Genomic DNA, 27,523 nt, shown 5'->3' with positions numbered 1-27,523 from the left:
TTTCACCGTAAACTAATGTTGCACTTTTGTGCATGGAATGTTCTCGTAATCTGCATTCTTTTTTAGCTGCTATCCCTCCGCAGGGACGTGAAGAGGCCATCTCTCATCCAGTCTGACTTGCCTCGCGTACTGCTGTTCCCACATTGAGACATGTCTAAAAGTGCACCTCTGTGTTGACCTGTCTTACTAAGACCTCCTGAGGGCTCTTCCAAAGCTCCTTCCTTCTGACCTTTAACATTCACTGCTCTTCTAGTAATATGATGCACCGCTATCTGCCACCTTTCCCTATTCTAATGACCCACAACTAGCTTTGATTAGTGACCTATTATCATCAGAAGAGGAAAGCTATTGCCATAATGTATCCAAGTAGTGGACTATGCAGCAGAACATAGCTGGACCCACCGAAACTTCAAAGCACCATTTAGGAATATCATGAAAACAGAGGGATGGTCCCAGTCCAGTGACATAAGGGTGCTGCCAGTCAAGATTGCGGTACATTAGCATAGCTTGTTCATCACATTTGGAGTACTATTGGTGCGTTACCTTTTTATGTAAGTAGCTGTTTCAACCTCATGGATGGATGGATCTTGCTTGCAATTTGTCCTTCCTCTCCTACGCTCACCTCTTACTCCCTGCCTGGGTCATTTTGGGCCTGTGTGCCCCTCGCTTTCTACTTGTCATACGCCCTCTTTACCCTCTGCCTCTTTCTGTAACAACCTGCTGTCCCACCACCAAGGCCTAGGTCCTGTTCTTCTTCTTGCCCCCCAGTCTGTCCCGTTCTGTAACAGTCTGCAATCCCACCACCTAAGCCAGTTTCCTGTTCTACTTCCTCCCTCACCAGTTTGTCCCTTTCTGCAACAATCCGCTGTTCCACCACCGAACCCTGTGTCCTGTTCTACTTCCTACGTTCAGCCTCTGTCTCTTTCTGCAACAATCTGCTGTTTCACCACCGAACCCTATGTCCTGTTCTACTTCCTACGTTCAGCCTCTGTCTCTTTCTGCAACAATCCGCTGTTCCACCACCGAACCCTGTGTCCTGTTCTGCTTCTTGCCCTCCACTGTCTGTCCTTTTCTCAAAAAATCCACTGTCCCACCTCCAAAACCCCTGTGCATCTTGCATTCAGCTTCTAACCATTTCTGCAGCATTGTGCTCTCCCACCACTGAAGCCTTTGTCCTGTTCTGCTTCTTGCCTTCCAGTCTGACCCTTTCTGCAGCAATCCATTCTCCCATCACCACAGCCTGTGTCCTTTTCTGCCTCTTGCCTTTTCCGCAACAATCTGCTGTCTCACCGCCGAGGTTGGTGCCTTGTTCTGCTTCTTGCCTTCAGCCCTCTGTCCCTTCCTGTGGTCCCACCGCCGAATTTGGTGCCCTGTTCTGCCTCTTGCCTTCAGCCGTCTGTCTCTTTCTGCTCTTTGGTGGGTGCCTTTGAAGTAGAGAGGATCAGATATAGTACAGAAATGAATAGAGTTTGTAAATGTATTCATATTTTTTTATTTATAAAGTTTTATATAGCGCAAACAAGATCCCAATGGATATCAGAGCGCTTTACAATGAAACTAGAACTGGAAGGATAATAATGTAACAACAACAAGTTAAAAACACAAATGATCATAAGGTGCACGAAAATTCAAATAGAAGTTATGTTAAACAAGGTACAGTGTAACAACAGAGGGACACAGTATGTCACACAAAAATAAAAATGTAGTAGTAAATGTTGAAACAATGGAAGAAGGAACAAGGACAACGGGCCAAGGGGCTAGCCCAATTATTGAAGGAGTTTATTCATCAGGAATCTTTTGACTTCCAGTTTGAACACCGTTGTTCTGGAGATTCTGCGTATTTCTGGAGGAAGAGAGTTCCATATCTTTGGAGCCGCGCCAGAAAAGGCTCTGTGACAGGTTCTCTTTTTGTTAAGGATAGGTGGTTTCAAGAGTAAGGTAGTGGCGCTTCTGGAGGCTCTTGCACCACAAGATAGTTCAAGTTTTTGTGCCAGGTACCTGGGCGTCTTGAAGTGGATAGCTTTGTGCGTCATAGTGGCAATTTTTTGCTGGATTTGAGCTTCATAGGGGAGCCAATTTAGAGTTTTTAGGACTGGCGATATGCGTTCATTGCGTTTGGAGCCTGTAACCAGTCTAGCAGCAGCATTCAGTGAAGCCCTTAGCGGAGCCAGGGTGTATTTGGGTAGGCCACAGAGGGTGGCACTACCGTAATCTAGCCTCGGTAGGACAAGCGCTTGAACCACCTGCTTGAAATCCTTAAGAGGGAGGAAAGGTTTGATGTTTCTGAGTGTTCTTATCAAGTGGTTTGCTCCTTTACATGTATTGCTGATATGATTTTTCATATTCAGGTTCTTGTCCATAGTGACTCCTAGAGATTTGGCTGAGTTTACGATGAGCGGAGTGCAGTTGAAAGCAGTGAGGTGGCTCAGCCACGGGTCGAATTGGGGGTGTAATTCTGAGGGGAGACGAGCAAGAATTCTGTTTTTGAGGTGTTGAGCAGGAGATGGTTCTCAGTTAACCAGTTTTGAGTATACATTAGGATGGTGTTAAGTGATATGAGGTTTTCCGGGGATGAGATTTTCAAGTAGAGTTGCGTGTCGTCGGCATACATGTGGAAATGAATATCCATGGAGTTCAGTGCGTTAGCTAATGGTTCCAAGAAAAGGTTGAAGAGGATAGGAGATAACGCAGATCCTTGGGGGACCCCCATGAGAACAGGCGAAGGCCTGGAGAGAGAGTGATTTGCCTTGACTCTTTGCGATCTGTGATGGAGGAAGGACGAGAACCATCGTAGCACCTGATCACCAAAACCCATCATGTTTTGCAGGATGGCTAAGAGGTTGTCATGATTGACCGTGTCAAAAGCAGAGGAAAGGTCAAGGAGGATCAGGAGCTAGGATTCGTTTTGATCGAGAATCTTTAGAATGTCATCCAATACATGAATGAGGGCCGATTCAGTGCTGTGCCCCGTCCGAAAGCCGGATTGATGTTGGTCTAAGAGCTGGTAGTTCTCAATGTGAGCACAGAGTTGGGACTGAATGCATTTTTCAAGGAGTTTCGCAAGGGTGGGGATGTTGGAGATAGTTCGGAAATTATTGAGGTCTGTCCTATCAGCGTTAGGTTTTTTTAGTATAGGGGATACTTGAGCTGCTTTTAGGCAATCCGGGATTGTGCCTTGTGAAAGAGACGCATTTACAATCCTTGTCCAGGTAGGGATGAGTGCATTCTTGATTTCCTTGAAAATGGATGGGGGTAACGGGTCACTGGAGTGGTTGGAAGGGTTGATATTCAGGAGAATCTTTTTGATGTCTTGTTCACTGAGTGGGGTAAAGGTGTCCCAGGCAGCATTGTACTTAGGGATCAGGGGGGTAGAGTTGAGCTTTTCAGAGAGGTCAGGTGGAGAGGCTGCCCTGGAGGAGAGGAGTACATCCTTCTTAGCAGCGAGGTCAGAGGATATAAGTTTTGATTTCTCAATGAAGAAAGAAGCAAGATCGTCGCAGGAGGGTGGACTGCTTCCAGGTTCCGATAGGTTTGGACCTACAATTGATTGCTGTTTGACCAATTCGAAAAGTTTCTTGGGCCGGTTTGCCGCTTGATCTAATTGGTGTCTGAAATAGTTAGACTTGGCGTTCCTGATTTGTTTGTAGTAAAGGCTCCTAGCGTCTCTTAGGAGTTTAAGTTGGTGCGAGGAGGGATTTGATCTCCAGGAGCGTTCAACTGCCCTAAGGTTGCGACGTTCCGTGTTTAGGTTATCATTATACCACGGTTTGGATATTTTTGTTAAGGCATTTGTATGTTTGAGTGGAGCAATGTCATTCATGTTGGAGATGGTCACATTGTAGGAGTCAGTGAGTAACTGCACCTCAGTCAGGTCCGCTTGAGAGGAGAGGGCAGATGTACAGTGGGCGGCTAGCTCAACAGGGTTTACTAGTCTGAGGTCCCTTTTCCATATCTTTGATTTCGTTGGTTGGGCCTTCCACACCTGTACCTCCTTGTTGATAAAAAAAAAAGGATGCAGTGGTGGTCTGACCAGTCACATGGGGTAATAGAGTCCAAGGTGACCGTCTGCCCTTTCGAAATAATGAGGTCAAGAATTGTATGTATGTAGGGTCAGCGGCCACACGTGCAGGATTATTGCATCTGTGTTTAGTAACAATCGTCCCATCAGTTTTCTGGCCGTTGTTTTGGCTGCCCCTGCTTTGGTAGCTACTGTTGGCCCTCTTTCTCTGGTTTGTGCCGCTTTACATGTGCTGTGGCCGGGTGAAGCCGGGAGGTATTCCAAGTGTGGTACCGGGCAAGACAGTGTGCAAGTGAGGCAATGGAGTACAACTGTGCTGAGTTCCATCTCACCTTACCAACACAAATCGCACCATAGCACCAACAGATACAGCCAGGGCTTTAAGTGGCTGGGCTAAAAAGCAGGTGCTGAGGCTCTACATTTTTGCCCTCAGGGTGAAAAATAAATCTTAACTCTGCAGCAGTACCACCCATCACTGCCTTTGAGGTAACCTTAAAGAGACTCATTTTAGTTCTTACGGTGTCCTCATTACAGAACTGAAGCATGTTCAATATTGTATACAACGAAGCCATAGTTATTGCTATTTATTTTATACAACTAACAACCATTGGCAAAGCCTATATCCGTGACGTCTTGTATGTGTAATGTTACTTGTATGATATATCTGCATACAATGGCAGAAGCAGCAAAATACCAGTCGGACGCCAGACTGTGCTAAGCAGGGATTTTTAGCTTGCGTATCTTTAAACCACGCCCTTAATTACATCGGCCATGCATGTTTGAGATACCCCCCCCCCCTCCCGGCACTAGGCATGGGCAGCTGTCCAGGGCCCGCGCCTGCTCCCAGCCATGAGGCCTTGCACCTTTAAAGACTCCAGAGTTTCGAGGCCCATGGGGCCCCCTAAGAGTTTTCATTTTTTCTTTTATTTATCAATCTCCCCTGCTGGGGGCCGTGGTCTGGCCACGAAGGAAGATGGCCGCCTGAATGTGAGGCTCCACTGCGAGGGGGACCCTTGACGGAGGCGGCGCACTTTACACCTCAGCTAGGATCACCCCTGTGACGGCTATGCCTTCCTACAGCAGCGCTTTTAAGAAGTGCAGGTACAGCACCTGCCCATTTAAAGCACTCGTTCCGGTGAGGCCTGCTTTCTAGGACGAAGTGAGGTGTTACCCAGGGTAGCCAGTGTGCAGGAAGATCTTCTAATACGGGGAATCTTTCTAGAAAGATTACCCTTTACAGGGAGGACCATAGCAGAGCTGTGCAGAGTTCATGTAGCTGGCAAGGACACACTTCATGCCATAGTCCCTTTGTGTGAAGCTTCTGTGTGTTGTTTTGAAGGCTCCTGCAACACAATGCTCTTGTGCCTTGGGTGGAAGATCCCTCATGGCACAGTACTCGGGCTCTGGATATTGTGTTGTGTTGAAAGCCCTCGTTCCAGTGCCCTGTTAGTGTGTTATACCCATGTCTGCATCCTCATGAGACTGAACAGAGGAGACACGGCAAACCTCCTTTCCTCCTGGACCTCACTGCAGCATTTAACATGGTTTCCTACCCCATGCAACACTACAGGATATCTGAATTCAAAGATGCGTCCGCATTTTAGGTCTTGCCTAGCGATGCAGCGAAGCTGCTCGCTAGCGAGATCTATTGTTGCCAACTTGACTTTGGAAGGGGGACAGGAGATGTGCACTTTCTCAGACTGGCGATGTGCACGCTCACGGCGTGTGTATCAGCCTGCTCCAGGACAGCACATGGGCACGCGCATGGCGTGTCTTTCAGCTTGCGCCTGGAGCTTGCCCCGGGCAGCAGATGAGCATGGCAGGCGTCTCTAAACTTTCAAGCGCTCCCACCCACCACGCGCTCACCTGGACAGCCCCATCGGCCTGAGTTGGACACGCACAGCTTCTCTTAACTTTCGAGCGCTCCCGCCGCGCGCTCGGCTGTACTGCCCCATCGGCCTGAGTTGGCGGCGGTTCGGCACTTTGTGCACGGCTAAGGAGAGGCGCTGTTTCTCACTCCGGAGGGACTCCGCTCGCGCCATGTCTCTGCCGGCATCCTCCCAATGCGCTCGTGGCTGAAGGCGGGAGGCTTCTGCAGTCCCTGTGTACTTACGAGGCGAAGGAACAAGGTGCACAAAAAGAGGTAGGGTTTGTTTCAAATAAAGCATAATTATAACATCACTGTAAACGATTGGCCCAATGATGACAGCGCAGGAAATCGAATAAGTGCTGTTGCTCATTAGTTGACTCGATTCCAAACGTGTATGGCGTTTTTTTTTACTGAGGAGATGTGCACGCGTACAGACACGCGATGTGCACAACTCCTGTCCCCCTTCCATCGTTGCAAGCTTCACGCAGTTTCACTTTGGTAATGTGCACGCATGCTCAGTTCGGGATGTCCTCAAGCCCCGGTGAGTGACGCGCTTTCACTTGTTTGTCTTGCATCCGCTAATCTGGTGTGAGAGCGCTTGTAAAGCAACACCTATGTTTTAGTGTATTCCAGTACCCCAAGGGAGCCCACAGTAAGTGGCACTGCTCCAGCCCTAAACTGGCCTATCCACTTTGCAAAGGGCCGGCCTGGCCTGACTAACACTGCCCCAGAGGGATCGGCTTCACATGTGATTAACCAGCCTCCAGTTCGTTCCACCTATCCGAGGCATCATATTTCACTGACCTTGGCCCAGCCCTACCCCTCTTTTTAAGTGAGATAAAAAACGGGAGTCGCTCATAGAGGTGTGACCGCTGTAATAAAGGGCGTGGCTTAAAACACAAGCTAAAAATGTGTGCTTAGCATAGGGTGCCGCCCGAATGTTATTTTGCTGCTTCTGTCCATTCATCCAGATATATTACACTACAAATAACATTACACCTACAACAAGCCCGGACTATTGGCTTAACGTTGCTTTCCACCCGCTGCTTTTCTGTCCGTCACTTTCCCCCTGTTGCTGCTTCACGTTTTTTTAAAATTCCGTTACAAGCGCACAGCTTTTTGTTTTATTAACATTGCTTTTCACCCGTTTTTTTTAATTCCTTTACGAGCGCTGCGTAGGTCATGCCGCCTTCCTGAACAGCAATGGTAAACTCCCTTGTTTTCAAAACGGCCACTCGCAGACACACTCTTCATGTACAACAGGATTCGTGGGGTTATTTTGTTTTATGGCTGGAAAAGATAGCGTTTAGGTTTTTTTAAAAAAAAATTGGTGTTTAAATAATTATTCGCTTGGAAAACGGATTTAGACTTCATTGTCATTGCAATTTTTGCCATGCTTCAAAAAACATTCGTATGCTCCGATTGAGTGTGTACTCAGAAGTACCCCATGGCACAATTAGGCACTGACTTAAGTGATTCCCGATCATCGTGCACTAAGTAGTCGTCCCCTGGCCACCCCCCCCCCTCCCACCCAGGCCAAAGCAGGCGCCTACTTCTGTGCTAAGAGTGAAGGTATGGTTGGCGGACAACTCTCAAACACGTGAACAGGGGTGACGGAAAATTTACGTCTTATCTTACCAGATTAATCATGCAAAATCTCATATTTTACAAACACTCTCTCGCTTCCATCTCGCTCTGGCTCACAAACACACTCTACACATAGGCGAGCGCTTCCTCCTACTGCCACATACCCTCCTGCGTATCTCACCAGGTCGCTCCTCTCCAATCCCCAGCTGTCCTTGCACCCCCTCCTGTGTCAGCCAGCCCTGCGCCATCTGCTGACCCCCACCATATTCTTCCAGGACTACAGACTTCGTTTCCTACCCTCGCCAGGATGAAGGCATCGCAGCAGAACCTTTCAGCCCCTGACGCCCCCTCCATACAGCTACTCCGCCCCCCCCCCCGTATTCCTTACCGCTACGCCATACATCGTGCAATGCCTTGCAGCGTGTCTCCAGAGCTCACGGGGTGCTCAGTGTACCTCTGCCCAGGTGGCCGCTCAAGGACGCTTCGGCCTCTGATTCAGACTCGGAGCCTCAGCGCGGATAGACGGCGTGTCTTCTCTGGCGATCTTCATCTTGCGCCGGGACAGCCGATGTGCACGCTCATGGCGTCTCTTGCGCTCCCACCGCACGTTCAGTTTCGTTCCTGCCCTCCAGCAACTTCCAGACATCAATTAAAATGTCAAGAGAAGCCCCGTCATTAATCTGCTTCCTAGAAACAGACCGGAGGTTTCTATAGTGGAAAGTTTGATTCATCCTAAGGCAGCGCAGAGGGTTAAACTGCCTGCTGCTAAGAAAGTGTCCCACTAGTTTTTCTATCCTTTGGCGTGCGTTTTACCTATTTTGTTTAAAAATGTTTCTCCCCATTAGCGAAAAGTACTGAGGGTAGTCTTATGGGTAAGCTCCTTTTCTCACAGAAAATCAGAGAGCCCAGGGCGCGTTGGACACACAAGAGCACTGGAAGAAACAAGGACGTTACACAGGACACCGTTGACTCTTCTCACTTTCAAAGAACCAAATGCATCTCATATTTATTTATTCCCACAGAACCAGCGTAAAGCAGTTCTTTATTGCACACCTTCACCTCTGCAGGGTGGGCTGTGCTTTTAGCAGTCTGCAAGGCTTCTGAAGCATTGGTGCAAGAAAAAATGAAAGCAGTTCAGGCAATATGAAAGATTTGTTGATGTAAAACGGCATTGTTCTAGGGCTGGAAGGAACGGACTCTGTTCGTCTTCAAGTGCCACCGTCACTGCTTTGTCATTAGCTAACCAAGTCTGCCAAGGGAAACCCAGATGTCTGCCTTGCGATTATTTACAGCATACCAAGTGAGTTTCCATATTGACTACAGCCCCAACCCCTGTCTTGCCTTACACTATAAACACAGAGGATGCAAGCATCAAGGACTGCCAAAAGTACGCCTCACACATTTTTACATACAGGGTAAATTCCAGGTCAACCTGTGGAATCACAACTAACAAGCATTTGCAATGCAATAGGTCTCGCATTTGCGAGATTTTGAGCTATTGGCATTGTAAATGACAACGCCTTTTATTTATGTGTTTTGAAAACTTGCAAACGGTGTGTAAATACGCACTTTGTACTTATAGAAGCAAGGCTGGCAGTAAGAGGTGCAGTTACTGCCAGCCTTGCTTCTCGTAAGCAAGGACTATAAGCACCGCTTGCACGTTTTCAAAACACATAATTAAAAGCATTGTGGGATACCTTACTGACTCTCTTTCTGTAAAGTCCATGCAGTCTCCCATTGTTTGGGCTCTTCACCTTCATTGTATTGTATTGTATTGTATAAAGTTCTTCTAAAGCGCTGTCTGTCGCCCTACGGGCATCCTGGCGCTGAGAGACTATAGAAGAAAACCTGAGACAGTAGGAACGTTTGCCGTAGTGCCAAGAATGTTACACTCTAATCTCTGCCAAAGAGCCATGTTTTAAGATTCTTCCTAAAGCTCAGCAATGATGTGGCTTGGCGTAGATCTTGGGGGATTTGATTCCAAAGGCGGGCTGCCGCCGTACTGAAGGCCCTGCCTCCCGTCTTAGTGCGTTTAACTTTGGTAACCACTGCCAGACTTTGGCTGGTGGACCGAAGAAGTCTCTTTGGTTCGTACCATGAGAATCTATCGCACAGAGGAGGAGGACCAATTTTATGGAGGGCTCTGTACACCATGACCAATGATTTAAACTCGATCCTTTTATTGATCGGGAGCCAGTGAAGGTCCCTCAATGCCAGTGTTGTTGAGGAGTCACGTTGTCTTCCCAAGGCCAGTTTGGCTGCGGCGGACTGTATTCTTTGCAGACCCTGTACAGTGTACCGAGAGGCACCCAGGAACAATGAATTACAGTAATCGAGCCTACTTAGGATCACGCTCTGGACCACCAGAGATCTAGTCTCAATAGGGAGGAGCGGAAGGATTTGGCGCAAAGCTCTAAGTAGGGCAATACAGGTGCCTATGGTCTTGTTCGCCTGGGATTGCAGCTGGAGATCTTCATCCATCATAACCCCCAGGTTACGGACTGTTTTTACTGGCAGTATCGGGGCGTCTTCCGGCAAAAGTCTGAACTCACCCAAGAGATGTTTAGACATTCTCGCTGCACAGCAGTGTAATAACTCAGTTTTCCTGGCATTCAGCTGCAATGAATTGGCTCTCAGCCATTCTGAGACTTTTTGCATGCAGGCCTGGAAGGAATTCATGGGCACTGCATGTTCTCCCTCCAGGGAGAACATTAGCTGGATGTCGTCAGCATAATTAACCACCTCGATCCCGTAAGATTTTATTAAAGGGATCAGGGGTCTCAGATAGGCGTTAAAGAGTATAGGGCTGATAGCTGAGCCCTGAGGTACTCCATGGCGAACCGGGGTCCAGGAGGAAACAAAAGGTGTTAATGTCACTGCCTGTTGACGATCCGTCAAGTAAGACCGTAGCCATTCCAAGGCGAGACCTGTCACCCCCATATCTTCTAGCCTTGCCAGCAACACTGAGTGATTAACCGTGTCGAATGCTGCCGACATGTCCAACAGTACCAACACAGAGGAACATCCACTGTCGGCACGCATTCGAAGTTTGTCCAGAACGGTAATCAAGGCAGTTTCCGTCCCATGCCCAGGCCGAAAGCCAAACTGGTCCCTGTCCAAGATCAGATGTTCTTCAAAAAAGTTGGACAGGGATTTGCTGACTAATTTTTCCAAGATCTTAATTGGAAATGGCAACAGGGAAATTGGGCGGAAATTAGCCGGCACAGAGGGATCAAGAGAAGGTTTTTTCAATAATGGGGTGACCATTGCCTGTTTCCACCTGCTTGGCACAATGCCTTCACTCAGAGATTGGCAGCAAATTTGCCACAGATCTGGAAATAGGGCCGGTCCGAGCTCCTTCCAGATCTTATGCGGAAGGGGGTCCAAGGGTGATCCTGATGAAATCTCCCGCGCTAACTCATGAAAAGAGTCCTCCGTAGGGGGGATGAAATGGCTCAGAGTGATTTCTCTTCTGATGTCTACGCTAATCGTGGAAGGCTCTATAGCATTCTGATCGAAACCACCCACGATATTGTTGACCTTCTCAACAAAAAAAGTAGCAATTTTGTTGCACAAGTTTTGTGATGGCTGGATAGTACTGGCCATACAGCCCGGGTTACTGAGGTCTCTAACGATGTTGAAGAGTGCCCTGGTTCCATTGGGTGCCTGCAGAATGGAATTGGCATAGAATTTCGCCTTAGCTTCCCTAATGGCTGCCTTGTATTGCAGTTGTATGATTTTTAAGGCTGTTCTGTCAGCTTCCCGGTACTGTTTGCGCCAGCTTCTTTCCGTCTGTCTACGTACAAGACGTAACGCTTTAAGCTCCTCACTGAACCAGGGGGCCGAAGGAGTACAACGCATTCTCAGGTTTTTTTTTAGGTATGTGTCCTTCTAGTACTGAGTTAATGGAAGTACTATAGCTAGTATAGTTTTCTTCTGGTGTAGCCTTTGGGTCAAACAGGTTGGACTGTGGGAATAAGGAGGATGCTCCTCTCCTGGAGAGTTTAGCCCAATCCCTTCCCCACCTGAAACGCGCTTGTTTGTCCGCAACCCGTTTATCCTCTTGTATACTAATCCTGAACTGTATTAAATAGTGATCAGTCCAGTTTAGTGGAGTAATACTAATTACTTCGGTTTCAGAGGGTTTGGCGAAAACTAGATCGAGTATGTGGCCTCCCACATGTGTGGGTTGTTGAACCAACTGATGGAGGCCACAGTTCTCACCGGTGTAAATCAGGGCTTGTAGATGATTTCCAGAGCTCCCTGTTTCCCAGAGGTTGAAGTCTCCCAAGAGCAGCATTCTGGAGTGTGTGGAAGTCAAGGCGACAATGGTATCCAACAGTGCCTGATGATTAGCGTCCGCACCCGGAGGTCTGTAGCAAACCATACCCGATAGCACTCTCCCCTTTGCCTCCTGTATTAAAAAGCCCATAATTTCATAGCCTGCTATGGCTTCAATCGGTAGCATAGCACAGTCCCACTGTTCCTTAAAGATTAATCCTACCCCTCCTCCTCTCCCAGATATACGAGGTTTTTGGATGATCTTATATCCAGTGGGGCAAGCTAGCCCAAGTTCTACTGAGGAGTCAGCATGAATCCAAGTCTCAGTAACGAACAGCAAGTCAAGGTCTAAATCTTCCAGCAGGTTGTAGATGTCTTGATGGTGTTTAATAAGTGACCTGCTGTTGATTAAGCCACAGGATAATGCCTGTCGCTGTCCCTCCCGTGACCTGTTCCCCAGTTCAAGAAGGGTATCTCTAGAGTAGCATAGTCTGTCGGTGCAATTTTGAACAGCGTTTCTGGCGCAAGGCGCGACCGAGGCGCGGACGGGCGCAGACGGGCTTGCCTCTGGCGCGCCTCCGGCGCGCCGCCGGCGCGCCCGCTGCGCGCGCCCGCTGCGCGCGCGCGCTGCGCGCTTGCGTGTCCTGCATTTATATAGTGCAGGCGACTAGAACGCTAACAGCAATGGCGTCCATGGTACATGTATGTATGTGTAGTTTAAACTATTTAAACCAGTGTTTCCTAAACTGTAGGTCGTAAGCCACTAGTGATTTTTGGTGAGTCGTAAAAGTCCAAGCTATAAATTAAGATGCCTTTAAACTCTGAAGTGCGGCAAATGTGACAAGTTAAATACAAAGGCAGTAGTCAAATGTCATGCTGTATCTTCTGACAAATTGCTGCTTATGCTTTTAGTTTGCGCCGTTCTTGCAAAAAAAAAGGGGCTTGGAGCCCGCCCATTACTTACCTTTACTTACCATTAGTTGGATCCCACGTCACTCTTGTTTCCTTTCTTACTGTTGGTCAACTTCTCCTCTTGCCTCCAGCTTCCTGCTTGGCTTCACGTCTTCGACCTTGCTGTGGTACTTGGACCAAGTACTGCTTCCGGCAGCCTGTGTCCTTCCATTGGTCGAGCACTTTTAACAAACATATTTTTTTAAACTTTTCAGCTTCTACATGCAGTTGGTTGCTTGCCCGTCCCTACCACCACCGCACTTCTTTTGCTGCATGCCCCTTTCCGTTCATGCTGACCTGTCCCTCCCACCACCTCACTCCAGTCGTAGCATGCCCCTTTCTCACATTTTTGTTAGTCGTAGCTTGTTTTATATAGCACAAAGTCGACTTGAAGCGCTTTACATGTGCGCTGGTTACATTACACAAGGACATATTAGTTTTAACAGGCACATGGAGATTAAGTTATTTGCTCAGAATTATAGGATGTTGTGCCGGCACCGAGGCTCAAACCTGGTTCTCCAGCTCCCAAGTCAGCAGCCCTGGCCACAACGCCACAGCCTCTCTATGTTCGGTGTTCCAGATTTCTGTTATGTATAGTTTTAATAGTAAACTCTATGTCTCTGCAAATTTAGTGGCCTTTCAATAGAAGATGTGCTGCCTGTTAATGAGGGCACTGGCAGACGATGCTTTAGTTACATCAAAAAACCACCTGCCTTATGTCCATTAAAGCTAGGTGGGCCGCAAAAGTTTGTTGTTCTAAAAAGTGGAAGTGGTTCTAAAAAGTTTGTGAAGCTCTGAACTAGACAGTGGTTAAGTGACGCACTGCTGTGCGGTAGACTTGCCCCTACCGCATCTTTTTTTTTTTTCTCAAACTTTCCATAACCATGGTTTATTTTTGTCTATGTTGCTTCTGCGTTGTGTGGATTCTGCACATACTTGCATTTGTTCCAAGCTAAATACATGGTTGCCTATAAATAGGTTTGAATTCTTATCTGTGTTGCTGTTTGACTGAATTGATATGTTAGTCTACATGTTTGTGTGAATATATGGATGTCTGCATTTGCATTGTTTGTGTATGTGAATATGTGTGTCCTTTGTTAATCTGTGTATTGATACTAGTAACAAATTGTTCTGTGGATTGGTATAACTAGTGGCGCACACTTAAATTGTCAGAAAGTGATGTGGTTTGATCTGAGCACTACTACACTCCTCTAAACGGAAAGGTGGCCACCAAACCACCTTAGTGAACCGTACAAGCTCAATACATTGAAAAAAACGCCTTTGAGCACACCGAATCAAAGAGTCCACTGCAATTATATCAACAATCTGTCCTTTAATATAATCTTCATGTTTCCAGTTTTCACCCTTTGAGCCAAGTCTTTGAACTTTTAGCTAACTTCATCCGGGCTTAATATTAACAATTAACTGTAATGCTACCAATGAAGATGGAATTCTTCATGTGCAAAATGCTATATTTCATATCCCAATAGCACCGGAGAGTACTCCTGATATTGTTACAACATCCTTATATTGGTAGCATTACAGTTAGTTGTTTATATTAAGCCCTGATGAAGGCGTGGGTGATATGCCATCTCGACGAAACATGTGTTGTCAAAAAGGTCTACGTGTGGAAATTGCGGGCATGAAGATTGTATCAAAGGATGGGTTGTTGATCTAATTGCAGTTGACTCTTTAATTCTGTGTGTTCAACTGTGTTTTTTCTGTGTATCTATACTGGTTATCTCTGTGAATGTTTTATATCCAAATCTATTGGTGTGGTCGAAGGTATGTAGAAACCCTTCATCAGAGAAGTGTGTGTCTGGGGATCTGTGGGATTACCACAAGCCTACAGACCGAAACAGCGTACTAGATTTTTCAAGCTTCCATCCACGAAGTCTTATCAGGAACCTGCCTTTATCCCAGTTCATCAGGATTCGTAGAATTTGTTCTGACACTGAGAACAGTTCCACTGAATTACTTGAAACTTCTAAACGGTTTTCAGAAAGGGGTTACCCCCAGGAAGTTCTTACGAATTGTTTATCAAAAGCTATGGCTAAACCTCGTCAGGATCTCCTAACACAACAACCACGCATTCCTCAACAACGACTGGTATTTGTGACTAAATTTTCAACCATTTCTCCCGACATAAGGAACATCATTAATTCCCGTTGGGAACTTCTACAACAAGAGGGGGATTTTCATGACCTGTTACAACATAAACCCCTGTTTGCGTATACTAGAGGAAGAAATTTACGCACTCTCTTGAATTCCCCGGTCATCACTAAGGAACCAACTGTATACCATGGGACGAGAAGATGCTTATCTTGTATTCATTGCAACAATGTAATCACAGGGAACATGTTAACCCATCCTTTATCTGGCATGAAGATACAGCTCAAACATACCAGCGACTGCAACACAGCTAACGTAATTTATTGCATTAAATGTCCTTGCGGAAAAGCATACGTAGGGAAAACCGAACGAAAAATTAAAACTCGCATAACTGAACATAAATCCAGAATCAGACACAAGAACACTACCTCAAGCCTTGCAACTCATTGGACCGAGGCCAAACATACGATTTCACAACTGCGGTTCCAAATTATTGAGACAATAAACGTTCGACCAGGTTTAGATGTTACCAACATGCTGTTACGTAAAGAAATCTACTGGATCCAAAAACTACATACTCTGACCCCATCTGGTCTTAATGATCGTCTGGATGTGTCATGTTTCTTATAATAAGTCTTTCTAAAGTAAACCTCAGGATTCCCTCAACACTCAATCTCTTCTTCCCATAGCATCTATATCTTCTTTCAATTACACACCTGCGTTTGGATGCAATAGTCCTGGACAGTCCTCTGATCTCATTACTCACTCTCCATTTATCACACTACACTTTTAGGTTTTTGACATTTATTATCTGTACCTCAACTATCACTTTCTGGTTGCGAAGCCTTCTTTCTTCCCATGGAGTTTGGTCTATATATATTTTTTACACCAGCTATCTTTTTTCTTCTTTACAGTACCGTATGCCTTTGAGGGCAGTTAGTTGTCCCGTTCCCTTTTGTATTCCTTACTTACCGTATTGTATAGATTGACCTTGAAGCCCGACATCGGGTTCGTTTTTGACATTTCTCCCCCCGTTTTTTAGTAGTTTATTATCCATCTTCACTTATCCCCCATCGTGTTTCTTATGAGGTAGCTTCATGATTTTATCCCTATTACATGTGCACTTGTCCTTAGTAGCATTAGACCTTTACTATTACATCATGGCGGGACTCTCGCCTGTCCTGTTTCTATCTTTAATATGGTCCACATAGGACGTCACCCACTGGAGCCGTCCTCCCTTTTTAGTCTTTATCTAGCGGCTTTCTGCAGTCTCGCGAGTATTCCCTCCAGGTACCGGTCCTCACCTGATCCAACGGTTCGCGCTCTTCTTCTCTGACATCCATGTAAGTTTCTCTCAATGTTTTTTCCGCATAGCTTCGTTTGTTTTCAAGGCTGTTTTTCGTTTGTTTCATGAGACTGCCCCATCATTCTTATCCATATATTTTTACGTTTTTTTAGCACAACACCACTTTGTTTCACCACGCGATCAGCGGTGGGTAAGTGGGAAGCCACGTTCCCTCATATCTTATCATTTCGTTTACCTAGCCTTTTTTCTACAATTTGCACCGTTGGTTCTCCCGCAGAATTATATCGGCTGGTATTTACGATTTTGCCCGCAATCTTCCCTTCAATGCGTTTCTTTTTGGTACATTAGTCGAGGTGAGTCCACCTCGCCATACATACCTTTGAATCACCTTTTCCTCCTCTCATATTTTCCAGTAGAGTACAAATCATCACTTTCTTGATTATCACCACGGTGTATGACTTTTTCTGGTGGCGTGGTTCTTGCTGCCTCCATTTCAGCACAGCAAATTGTTGTATTCACACACTGCAAAAACTGGGTCTTGTCTCACCATTGATGTAGTGTGGCTAATAGTTTGTTGAATCATTTGTAATGGGTTTCATTGGGTACAACCAGTATGTGTTTGATTATTAGTAATGTCAATCATTATTGTGTTTTTGTTTTTAGATTGCCCCTGACGAAGGGACGTGTCGGTCCCGAAATGCATTGGGCTCATCTTTATTCTCTCGTGTACTAAACTGTGTTAACCAAAAATGTACCTTGTTTGTTTATTGACATATGTTTATCAGCATCAGGATACACTACAAGTGATGTATTCTGTAACAAAATGAATTATATGTATATGTGTGAAAATGATTTACATATATGAATCAATATATGTTCACTGAATTCAATTGATCTGTTTGATTACTTTGCATCTGATAAGGTGATTAATAATCAAGGGTCATAGTTACCCCTAGCACTGTGCGCAGTGGAGACTACCGCATGGTTAGTTTCTTTTTCTTTCAGACATTATGCTCGATTGACAGCGAGCATACCACTGCAGCACCTTAGTCACAAGTGATAAAATCAATTTTCTATCTTGAACAAATTGGAGTGCGCTGCCTCCCCGTTTTTTATCTGATTGCACTGTCTCAGCAGCAGCACCCATCCAATCAACATGTCTTTTGATACTATTACTAATAGACAATAGAGCTAACACTAAAGATTATACTTCTGATGAAGCAACAGAAATGTATGCCCTTATTCAAGAATTCAAAACTACTGACATTCATGGAGGAACCATTACTCAACAACTACGTCAACTTGAATTCATAACCAGGAGACAGCTTAACCAAAAATTGCACGCGTCAACTCTTGTTCAATATCACAAAGCCAAGAGGATCCCCAGAGGTTTACGTCTAGCTATAAAACCAATGTTATTTCGATTTCATCTCAATACAAGCTTTATGGATAAGTGGTACGCTATCCTTAACAAATGCTCCTTAGACCTCATACTGTTGATCATAGAGGAATTATCTAAAACCATCAAAGATCTTGAGGACGAAATATACTCTCTTAAAAGCGAGCTACAGATGCGTATGGAGTCTGATTCTTGGAAATTGCAACTAGAAGTACTTAACCAGAAACTCGAAGTATGAAAGAGAATTGCAAGAAGGCAAATTGTTCAAGTATAGGCGGGACACGATTGATTATAAACTGAATGAGGTTTATACTTGGGCCGACATATACACCCGAAAGTGGTTTGACACTAAGAAAACGCCAACATCTTCTGATGAGAGTCTAGTCTCAGACAAAGATACAACCGTTAGCCGCACACCAGCATCAGCCATAATTCTCTCTCAACAAGCTGGACCTTCTACCTCATCTGTCGCTATGGCATCAGGCACATCAACTTCTCCTCCTACTCCTTTTTTAGCTCAAGCTATGGATCATGGGCGTCCTCTGGCCCATCTAGCTCAATCCAAGCAAGTACAACACAAAAAACACGCAGAGGGAAAGGAAGCAGGCGGAAAGTCTCTACGCAGTGGGAAAACAGTAATCTAGTGATCAACATTTCCTCCTATACACTCAACGAGCAAGAAACGGCCCTCCTTGGACTGAGATTGTCATTTGTACCTACATCCCACACCACCTCTCTCCAAACACAGGGTGAATTCTTTAAATTCATGCGTACCATCAGACTGAAACATTTTTTCACCAATGTTGTAGTTTCAGACCATCAAGAAACTGAACAGACTCAGTTGCGATTTAAACCAAAAAGCACATTTATACCTCCAACTTCGCATAAGACATTGGATACTTTTGAGACTCTAGTCAACAAAGATCTTGAAAGACTCAATTATCGACCAAAAAACTACAGCAATGTCTCTAAATACGATCGCAATATTATTCAAAATCTTGCCAACAATCAATCGATTACTTTGCAACCTGCTGACAAAGGAGGGGCCATAGTGGTTATGGATACTGAGTATTATCATCTTAAAGTATCATCACATGTTTCGGACACTAACACTTATATGTTACTTCCTTTTGATCCCACTGCCCAACTTCAAGATATGCTTAATAATCTCCTTAAGGTGGCATGCGACAACGAATGGATCAATGACGCTACACGCCTTTACCTAACGACCACTAACCCACGGAGGCCTCAATTGTATATGATCCCTAAAATACACAAGGACCCTAATGACCCACCATTTCGTCCAATTGTGTCCGGATGTGGCTCCATTTTTGATCCCGTTTGGAAATTCTTGGACTACTTTTTACAACAGTTCGTCCAGAAGTGGTGTACATACTTAAAGGACACGACACATTTTCTACAGATTTTACAACAAGTTGTGATTGATCCTCAAAGTTCCATTTATTTATGTACAATTGATGTAACAGCACTCTACACCTCAATACCGCACGCAGCAGGTCTCGATGCGGTCGAATGGGCGCTTCTCCAAATGGAGGATATAGGCATTGAGAAAATTTTCATTCTTCAACTCCTCAAATTTTGTCTACATAACAGTTACTTTGAATATCAACACAAATTCTTTGCACAACTCACAGGAACATCAATGGGTTTTTCCGGAGCACCGGCATATGCCAATATCTTCATGTCGCAATACGAGCAGGATAACATCATTGCCAATCCCACTTGGTGGTCTCGAATCATTCTTTACTATCGCTACATTGACGACATCTTCCTCATTTGGAACGACTCCGAGCTATCTTTTACCACAATGATTGAGTCTTTGAACAGCATAAATCCACACATCCAACTCACATACCAAATTCATAAAGACACCATACATTACCTTGATGTGCAAGTTGTGAAAACATCATCCAATCATTTTCAAACCACCGTTTACCACAAGCCTACAGACCGAAACAGCGTACTAGCTTTATCAAGCTTCCATCCACTAAGTCTTATCAGGAACCTGCCTTTATCCCAGTTCATCAGGATTCGTAGAATTTGTTCTGACACTGAGAACAGTTCCACTGAATTACTTGAAACTTCTAAACGGTTTTCAGCAAGGGGTTACCCCCAGGAAGTTCTTATGAATTGTTTATCAAAAGCTATGGCTAAGCCTCGTCAGGATCTCCTAACACAACAACCACGCATTCCTCAACAACGACTGGTATTTGGGACTAAATTTTAAACCATTTCTACCGACATAAGGAACATCATTAATTCCCGTTGGGAACTTCTACAACAAGAGGAGGATTTTCATGACCTGTTTCAACATAACCCCCTGTTTGCGTATACTAGAGGAAGAAATTTACGCACTCTCTTGAATTCCCCGGTCATCACTAAGGAACCAACTGTATACCATGGGACGAGAAGATGCTTATCTTGTATTCATTGCAACAATGTAATCACAGGGAACATGTTAACCCATCCTTTATCTGACATGAAGATACAGCTCAAACATACCAGCGACTGCAACACAGCTAACGTAATTTATTACATTAAATGTCCTTGCGGAAAAGCATACGTAGGGAAAACCGAACGAAAAATTAAAACTCACATAACTGAACATAAATCCAGAATCAGACACAATAACACTACCTCAAGCCTTGCAACTCATTGGACCGAGGCCAAACATACGATTTCACAACTGCGGTTCCAAATTATTGAGACAATAAACGTTCGACCAGGTTTAGATGTTACCAACATGCTGTTACGTAAAGAAATCTACTGGATCCAAAAACTACATACTCTGACCCCATCTGGTCTTAATGATCGTCTGGATGTGTCATGTTTCTTATAATAAGTCTTTCTAAAGTAAACCTCAGGATTCCCTCAACACTCAATCTCTTCTTCCCATAGCATCTATATCTTCTTTCAATTACACACCTGCGTTTGGATGCAATAGTCCTGGACAGTCCTCTGATCTCATTACTCACTCTCCATTTATCACACTACACTTTTAGGTTTTTGACATTTATTATCTGTACCTCAACTATCACTTTCTGGTTGCTAAGCCTTCTTTCTTCCCATGGAGTTTGGTCTATATATATTTTTTACACCAACTATCTTTTTTCTTCTTTACAGTACCGTATGCCTTTGAGGGCAGTTAGTTGTCCCGTTCCCTTTTGTATTCCTTACTTACCGTATTGTATAGATTGACCTTGAAGCCCAACATCGGGTTCGTTTTTGACATTTCTCCCCCCGTTTTTTTCCGCATATCTTCGTTTGTTTTCAAGGCTGTTTTTCGTTTGTTTCATGAGACTGCCCCATCATTCTTATCCGTATATTTTTACGTTTTTTAGCACAACACCACTTTGTTTCACCACGCGATCAGCGGTGGGTAAGTGGGAAGCCACGTTCCCTCATATCTTATCATTTCGTTTACCCAGCCTTTTTTCTACAATTTGCACCGTTGTTTCTCCCGCAGAATTATATCGGCTGGTATTTACGATTTTGCCCGCAATCTTCCCTTCAATGCGTTTCTTTTTGGTACATTAGTCGAGGTGAGTCCACCTCGCCATACATACCTTTGAATCACCTTTTCCTCCTCTCATATTTTCCAGTAGAGTACAAATCATCACTTTCTTGATTATCACCACGGTGTATGACTTTTTCTGGTGGCGTGGTTCTTGCTGCCTCCATTTCAGCACAGCAAATTGTTGTATTCACACACTGCAAAAACTGGGTCTTGTCTCACCATTGATGTAGTGTGGCTAATAGTTTGTTGAATCATTTGTAATGGGTTTCATTGGGTACAACCAGTATGTGTTTGATTATTAGTAATGTCAATCATTATTGTGTTTTTGTTTTTAGATTGCCCCTGACGAAGGGACGTGTCGGTCCCGAAATGCATTGGGCTCATCTTTATTCTCTCGTGTACTAAACTGTGTTAACCAAAAATGTACCTTGTTTGTTTATTGACATATGTTTTTCAGCATCAGGATACACTACAAGTGATGTATTCTGTAACAAAATGAATTATATGTATATGTGTGAAAATGATTTACATATATGAATCAATATATGTTCACTGAATTCAATTGATCTGTTTGATTACTTTGCATCTGATAAGGTGATTAATAATCAAGGGTCATAGTTACCCCTAGCACTTTGCGCAGTGGCGACTACCGCATGGTTAGTTTCTTTTTCTTTCAGACATTATGCTCGATTGACAGCGAGCATACCACTGCAGCACCTTAGTCACAAGTGATAAAATCAATTTTCTATCTTGAACAAATAGGAGTGCGCTGCCTCCCCGTTATATGTCTGGGGATCAGGCATAATTTCATGTCAGGTGCGTGACACCACGTGACCACAGAAAAATTACTTGAGTGAACATAGAACTTTGAACACAGTTCACCTAGGTACGTGAACTATCAATATGACTATGCACAAAAGCATTGGCCATTTGTCTCTTTTTAATACATCCATGTTGGTTTATACTGTTATTACAGATTCTATTTTTAGCGTCGCCCCAGCGAAAATAGTAAGTGCCCTGACCACACCGAGTCACTGATCTTATCACGATGAGGTGTAGGGTGCATGACCACTTATGACTGTAAGACGCTCTCAAATCATTTTGACAATTCTTTTGATTCAGACGTGCATCTTTTGAGACGTTTCCCATTTCTTTATTTATTTCAGATTACCCCTGATGAAGGGATCCAGAGTCCCGAAATGCATTGGGTTTTGTTGTTTTGTTTGGGCAAAGTGTGTAATGTTTATATTTTGCAATGGTCTACTTCGTTTTTGTAAGCATCACATATGCTGAAAAATACATGAAGTTTGAAATGCTGTAATGTGAAAATCATCACAGTGTCATTTTTTATTTAAAATATTGCATAATTTTGTGTACCATACACCAATTTGTAGTGCACGTTGGAGACCTAGTCGCCTGATAGTAGAAAGGACATCGCTGCCTCAAGCTCAACAAAGGGCAGTGTCTGCAGTGTGTGCTTGATCTGTAGCTTGACAGTGCATATTGGTAGTTGATTGGTTGTGATCCAGAAGTAGTGAGTGTGTGTACAGACAGGTCAGCAGTGGTGAATATGTGTGCAGTTGCAGTGAGTCAGTGGCGGCTGCTTTAACAGCAAAGTGGTGTGCCAAAGCAAACGCCGGGGGTTGGGGGGGCAGTAGGTGGTTGGAAGGGGAAATAATAACATTTAAACACTTACCTGCCGCTGCAGCGGCAACCTTGGTGCTCCTTTCCTGACCTTGGGCACACTGCACAGACTCCTATGGGCGAATCACAGTGCTGCTGTCATGCTGGTTATACAAGCATGAGAGCAGCGCCATAATTGGCCTGATCGGGGTGACTTGACGCTTGCTCAGGCACAGGGAGCCTGTGCTATTTCTCCATTCGGCTGTGCATCACAGCTGGGTTGGAGAAATGTAAGTGCGCATGTCAGTTTGGCCGTCCTAAGAAAGCCGGCCAAACCGGCATGCGCACTTACAGTGCAAAACTCTCCTCATTGCAGCTGAGTGACGCTCTTGTCAGGATGGTTCTGCCCCTGCCCTAAGGCTGGCAATTAACTCAGTAAGAAAAATAAAATGATAATAAACTGGTTTTATTATCATTCAATTTTTTAGTAGGTGACGTCTCTCTGCCATAACTGAGGTGCTGCCCCTGGTGAGTGTGTTGGGCTGTTCTCAGTCGCATTGTGTTCAGAGCTGCAGTTGGGGCTGTGATACTGCATAAGCATGTAAGAGACCAACGCAGGGTGGAGGGGCCTGGACACCGGCTGGCGGTTTCCTTGGGAGCTTCAGGTTCTGAGAGGTTTAGCTTCTGAAAGTGTGGTAGGAGATGTAAAGAAGCCACTGCTATACGAAATGCCCAGACCCTTTCGATCTCAAGTGTGGAGTGGTGTAGGTTTGAGAGATGGCACAGGTCGGACTTGGCGCGCCAGAAGATATAGGCTGCCTCAGACATGGCAAATAGTTACGGCAGGCCTCCCTATCCATTTGTTGGAGCAGCATGGGACATAGCAGAGTCCCTCAAACCACTTGCATGCCCATTCATGCTTCACTACCTTATGGCCTACAACCTTATGGAAAAGGAAGGAGTGCAGTGGGTGCTAGCTGGGAGGATGTGAATCCTCCTATCCCTCTAGTGAAGGTAGATAAGCAGTTATGTCCCCTACAGGGGAAGAATATAAGAAGGGAGATCATTCCAGAGAGGTTGTGGAGCCCCTGGGGCTGGACTGAGTGTTGCAGTGTATCTCCGGCCACATTATGAGTGACCTTTCTGACGGATGGCCCTTTTGGACTAGCCGTGTTAGGTCTCATACTTCTACATATCATGGTTTTCCTGTAGTTGGCGAGGTGGCCTCTTCGGATAACTCTTGATCGAGCACAATGGCTATAATAAATATTCAACCATGGCACCCAGTCAACACTACTGGGATCTGCCCCCTTGGGTAGACACCTTAGTGTACATTTGGTTCTTTGGGATGGGCTTAGTATTCTTTTCCATTTATCTTTCGATGGAAGACAATTTAAAAGAATTGTACATCTTTTAAATGGTCCTACTTATGTCTAATGTATTTAAAACCAAGAAGAGAACTGTGCCTTTAGTTGGGGCTTTAAAAGGGTTTTGTTAAGTGATATCCTATATATAGGTTGATTATCTTAGTATTTACAAATGCCAGTGACGATCATAGGTCTCTCTCAAAGGGGTTTCATCTCAGGTGTTAGTGCCTTGAAACACTTGTTGACTGTGCTCAGGTTTCCCATGGCAAGCTTAATCTTGTAGTCTTCATACAGTTTCACCTCTGATTTCCACAGCCCTTATGACCCCTTATTGTTGTTGTTTCTTATCCTCAGACCAGTGATGGGATCAAGGAGAATCTGAGGAAGGAGATTTTGGAGTATACGTTTTCAAGCTCGTTCTTCGATATATTTGTAAGTGCGACCTGTTTTAAGGTCTGAGTTTAGTCAAGACCTTTTAATTTTACTACCATTATACAGATAATATACTAACTTATGGGGCCTTCAGCCAGCCCTCTTCATCCTTTGGTCGTTTGTAGTGGGTGGAATAAATGTGCATGACTCCACAATATACATTATGGGGCAATGTGTGGGCCACTTCAGCCATCAAGTGCCGGCACGCTGCCCTTTCGCAGATTCACAAGGAGCACGTCCACACAAACATTCAATCAATTAAGTGCCAAGGACTGCTATTGCACTGTGTGCTGTGACATCCCAAAAAGATTTTGCTTTTAGCCAATATTTTCTTTATTTTTTTTATTTTTTATTTGAGAGCCCAGCAGTTTTCCCAATAAGGTTTTTTAAATTTTTTTTATTTAAAAAACAGGACAATGCAACAGTAGCATTGACAAAGCAAACAGACTGGCGACAATGCCTGTCCCATTGACTTTGCCAGTGTTTGCTTCCTCATTCCTTAATTGTAGTAATATGCAACAGCAATCAAAATCTACAGGATTTATTTCCCAAAAGCGGAAGAAAAGAATGCAACATGCAGAACCCATGATTAAAACAATGTATATTCCGATATCTTTTCTACGTGTTCACTACATACAATTTGTTTCACTGTGTTCCTGTTTTTCAACTGAGTTTAGAAGCAGAATACTCCCTCACCTCTCTGCATTGCTCCGTTTTTAATACTTAATTCCTACTTCCTTTTCCTGCCTCGCTTTTGCTCAGCCATCGGTTTCTGACCTTTCTCCATTATTTTTAGGTCTCGCATAGGGCAGCGCATGCGCTGCCTCTACGAGGCATTAAGTAATTAGTATATTGGGAGAAACTCCGCCCATTGCCGCTTAAATTCTCCTGCCTCTTCCCATTCGTTTAACGTTGTCATAGCTTTTCTTATCGGGCTTATTATTGGCTGTAGAGGCCGTGCTTCACTTCCGTTCATTCCGGAAGCAGCACCACCTAACTACAGTTTCCGTCTGCTCTTCAGGCTAATCTGTGTCCGAGGGGAACTTTCTTAACTATCCACACACCACGATTTTAGTGCCGAGGTCTGCATGCTCCGTCTCTCGCTCGGTTTCAGTTTCATTAATAGCACACCTCTGAGCAAGCTCCTTGTGTGCGCTGCACACCGTAAGTGTTCTCGTCCATCAGAGCTGCTGCGTGTGTGGTCACACCGTGTTCCTATTGGTGTCTCCAGGTGTTATCAGCAAGAATGATGGCTCACGTTCCGGAGCTGTGCCTCGATGGAGACTGCCCAGGAGCGCTGAATCAGTGAGTAACGTGTGTGTTCGACTCGAGTACTCCCTGCCACTGGTCTCTGTGTGCTCTGTGACTGCACGTTCTCCGTGTGTAAGTGTTGTCTCTGTGTACATTGTGTATCTGCGTGTGTTGGTGTTGTCTGTGTGTATACCGCAGAAGTAGCAAAGGCATTCAGATAAGGCTCGGATTGCTTTCGTGAACATTCGGGAACGGGCAGTGAAGGAAAAGGACTCTTCCTTACTGCCCAGAGCAGACACGGCTAATGTCTTCTTTTCTGTGCTGCCAGCTGCCCCCCAGCCCCCTCTTCCTATTATTCCCTCTCTCTCTGTCTTGCTCCTCACTTACTGAAAACCGTCGACTTGAAGAAACGGTTCACAGCCTCTTTCCTTCTTTCATTTAGTTGCTTCCCTGTGAAATGGATCCAAAAAAGGGGAAATGCCCTTTTTCTGACTTTTTTCTATTCCAATGTGCAGCCCCGGGATGGAGATAAATAAAAGGTTTTTAATATAAAAAATAAATACATAAGTAATTAAAGCAAGACAGAGTGGTTGCAAAGTGGCCATATTGGTATTATTCACATCCAAACACATCAGCCTCACTTTACAGACTTTGCAGTGAAGCGCTACTTTTGTGGTCAGCCGCAATAAGCATTCTGGGAGTTGTGGTTTTAGTGTTTGCATTATATAACTATGCGGTCTGACCCCTTCGCCACACCCACACCCCTCCACGGACGCCTGCACTTCATGGTTCGTGAAGCGGGTGCCGTTGCCGACGCTTCCTCCATGTGCCATGGTTCCCCATCCCTCCCCATCCATGGCTTCCAGCGCGGGCTCTGTTTAATTTCACCCACAGACTGGGCTTTAGGCCATTTCTGGCCCATGAGACGAGGTGCCTCTAACAAAGGCCGCATCTCCTGGGGTGCATTAATGATCCTCATGGTCTGCTTCAGTTCACACCAGCTGGCGCTGCGGTCACTGACTCTGTGCCAGCCCTACCTTCTGCTGAATCTAGAAATGCTGGCTTCTCTCACGCACTGCCCTGTAAGGGTTATACTGGGCCAAAAAAAATACCGGCACTCTTACCATTAAAAAAAATGCACCCTTGATGTAAGCAGTCTGTTTTAAAGAACAATAAACCAGTGATTCTGATCCAGCCCTACCGGCCTCTCTTTTCACCTAGATTGGCTTGCCTGTACTCATTTTCACAGTATCAGTAACAGACTCCTCCCCAGCCTAACCCGTCTTTTGATATACCTTCTTGCCAATAAACTGTCCTGTTCCCTCGGCCTCGCTAATACTTTTCATTTTATGCTGGCTGAAATATTTTCTAAAACTAGCTTCCGCTGCACTTTGTGACATTCTCACATACGTCACTTGACAGCTTCAGCTTCTAAATACAAAAGTCTGAATTTCCACAGCCCTGAGGTTTTCAGAAAGGCCGCGCATTGTGGATGGAAAGGAAACAGCAGGGATTCAAGGTCTGAGTAAGCAGTTGCTTGTGGTCGGTGTCGTCCTTCTGTTTGAGATAATTACCTACTTTTGTAGCTCTTGATATATTTATACAAAATAATTGTTGTGGTTTTTTTTATCAGTGCATACGCGCCTTCCTGTAGTCCACGGTAGGGTCTCCTGTAACATCTCAACTCTATTCTGCCGCAGCCACTCACGTGTCGTGAGTCATATTTCGCCACTGCACCTTCCAGCAATTCCTGGTTGTGCATTTTTGTAGGCATGCCACAGTTTTCTG

General features: G+C 44.9%; 1 protein-coding gene across 8 annotated transcripts in view; it reads left to right on the top strand.

The window, feature by feature from the left end:
* The window catches only part of LOC146771114 (stAR-related lipid transfer protein 3-like), a 127,048-nt gene that overhangs the window by 34,541 nt on the left and 64,984 nt on the right, over positions 1-27,523 (top strand). For 6 of the 8 annotated variants that reach the window (XM_085640339.1, XM_085640332.1, XM_085640333.1 and 3 more), the window contains exon 3: positions 24,407-24,484. The exons of the other annotated variants lie outside the window; for them this stretch is intronic. In XM_085640339.1, the coding sequence (XP_085496465.1) occupies positions 24,407-24,484 (78 nt within the window). The remainder of the gene's footprint in view (positions 1-24,406; positions 24,485-27,523) is intronic. 8 annotated transcript variants of the gene reach the window in all.

Source organism: Triturus cristatus, unplaced genomic scaffold, assembly GCF_964204655.1.
Source record: "Triturus cristatus unplaced genomic scaffold, aTriCri1.1 SCAFFOLD_189, whole genome shotgun sequence".
In the NCBI taxonomy this organism is placed as follows: Eukaryota; Metazoa; Chordata; class Amphibia; order Caudata; family Salamandridae; genus Triturus; species Triturus cristatus.
Note: the sequence above shows the minus strand (reverse complement) of the source record. Positions and strands in the feature narration are given on the sequence as shown.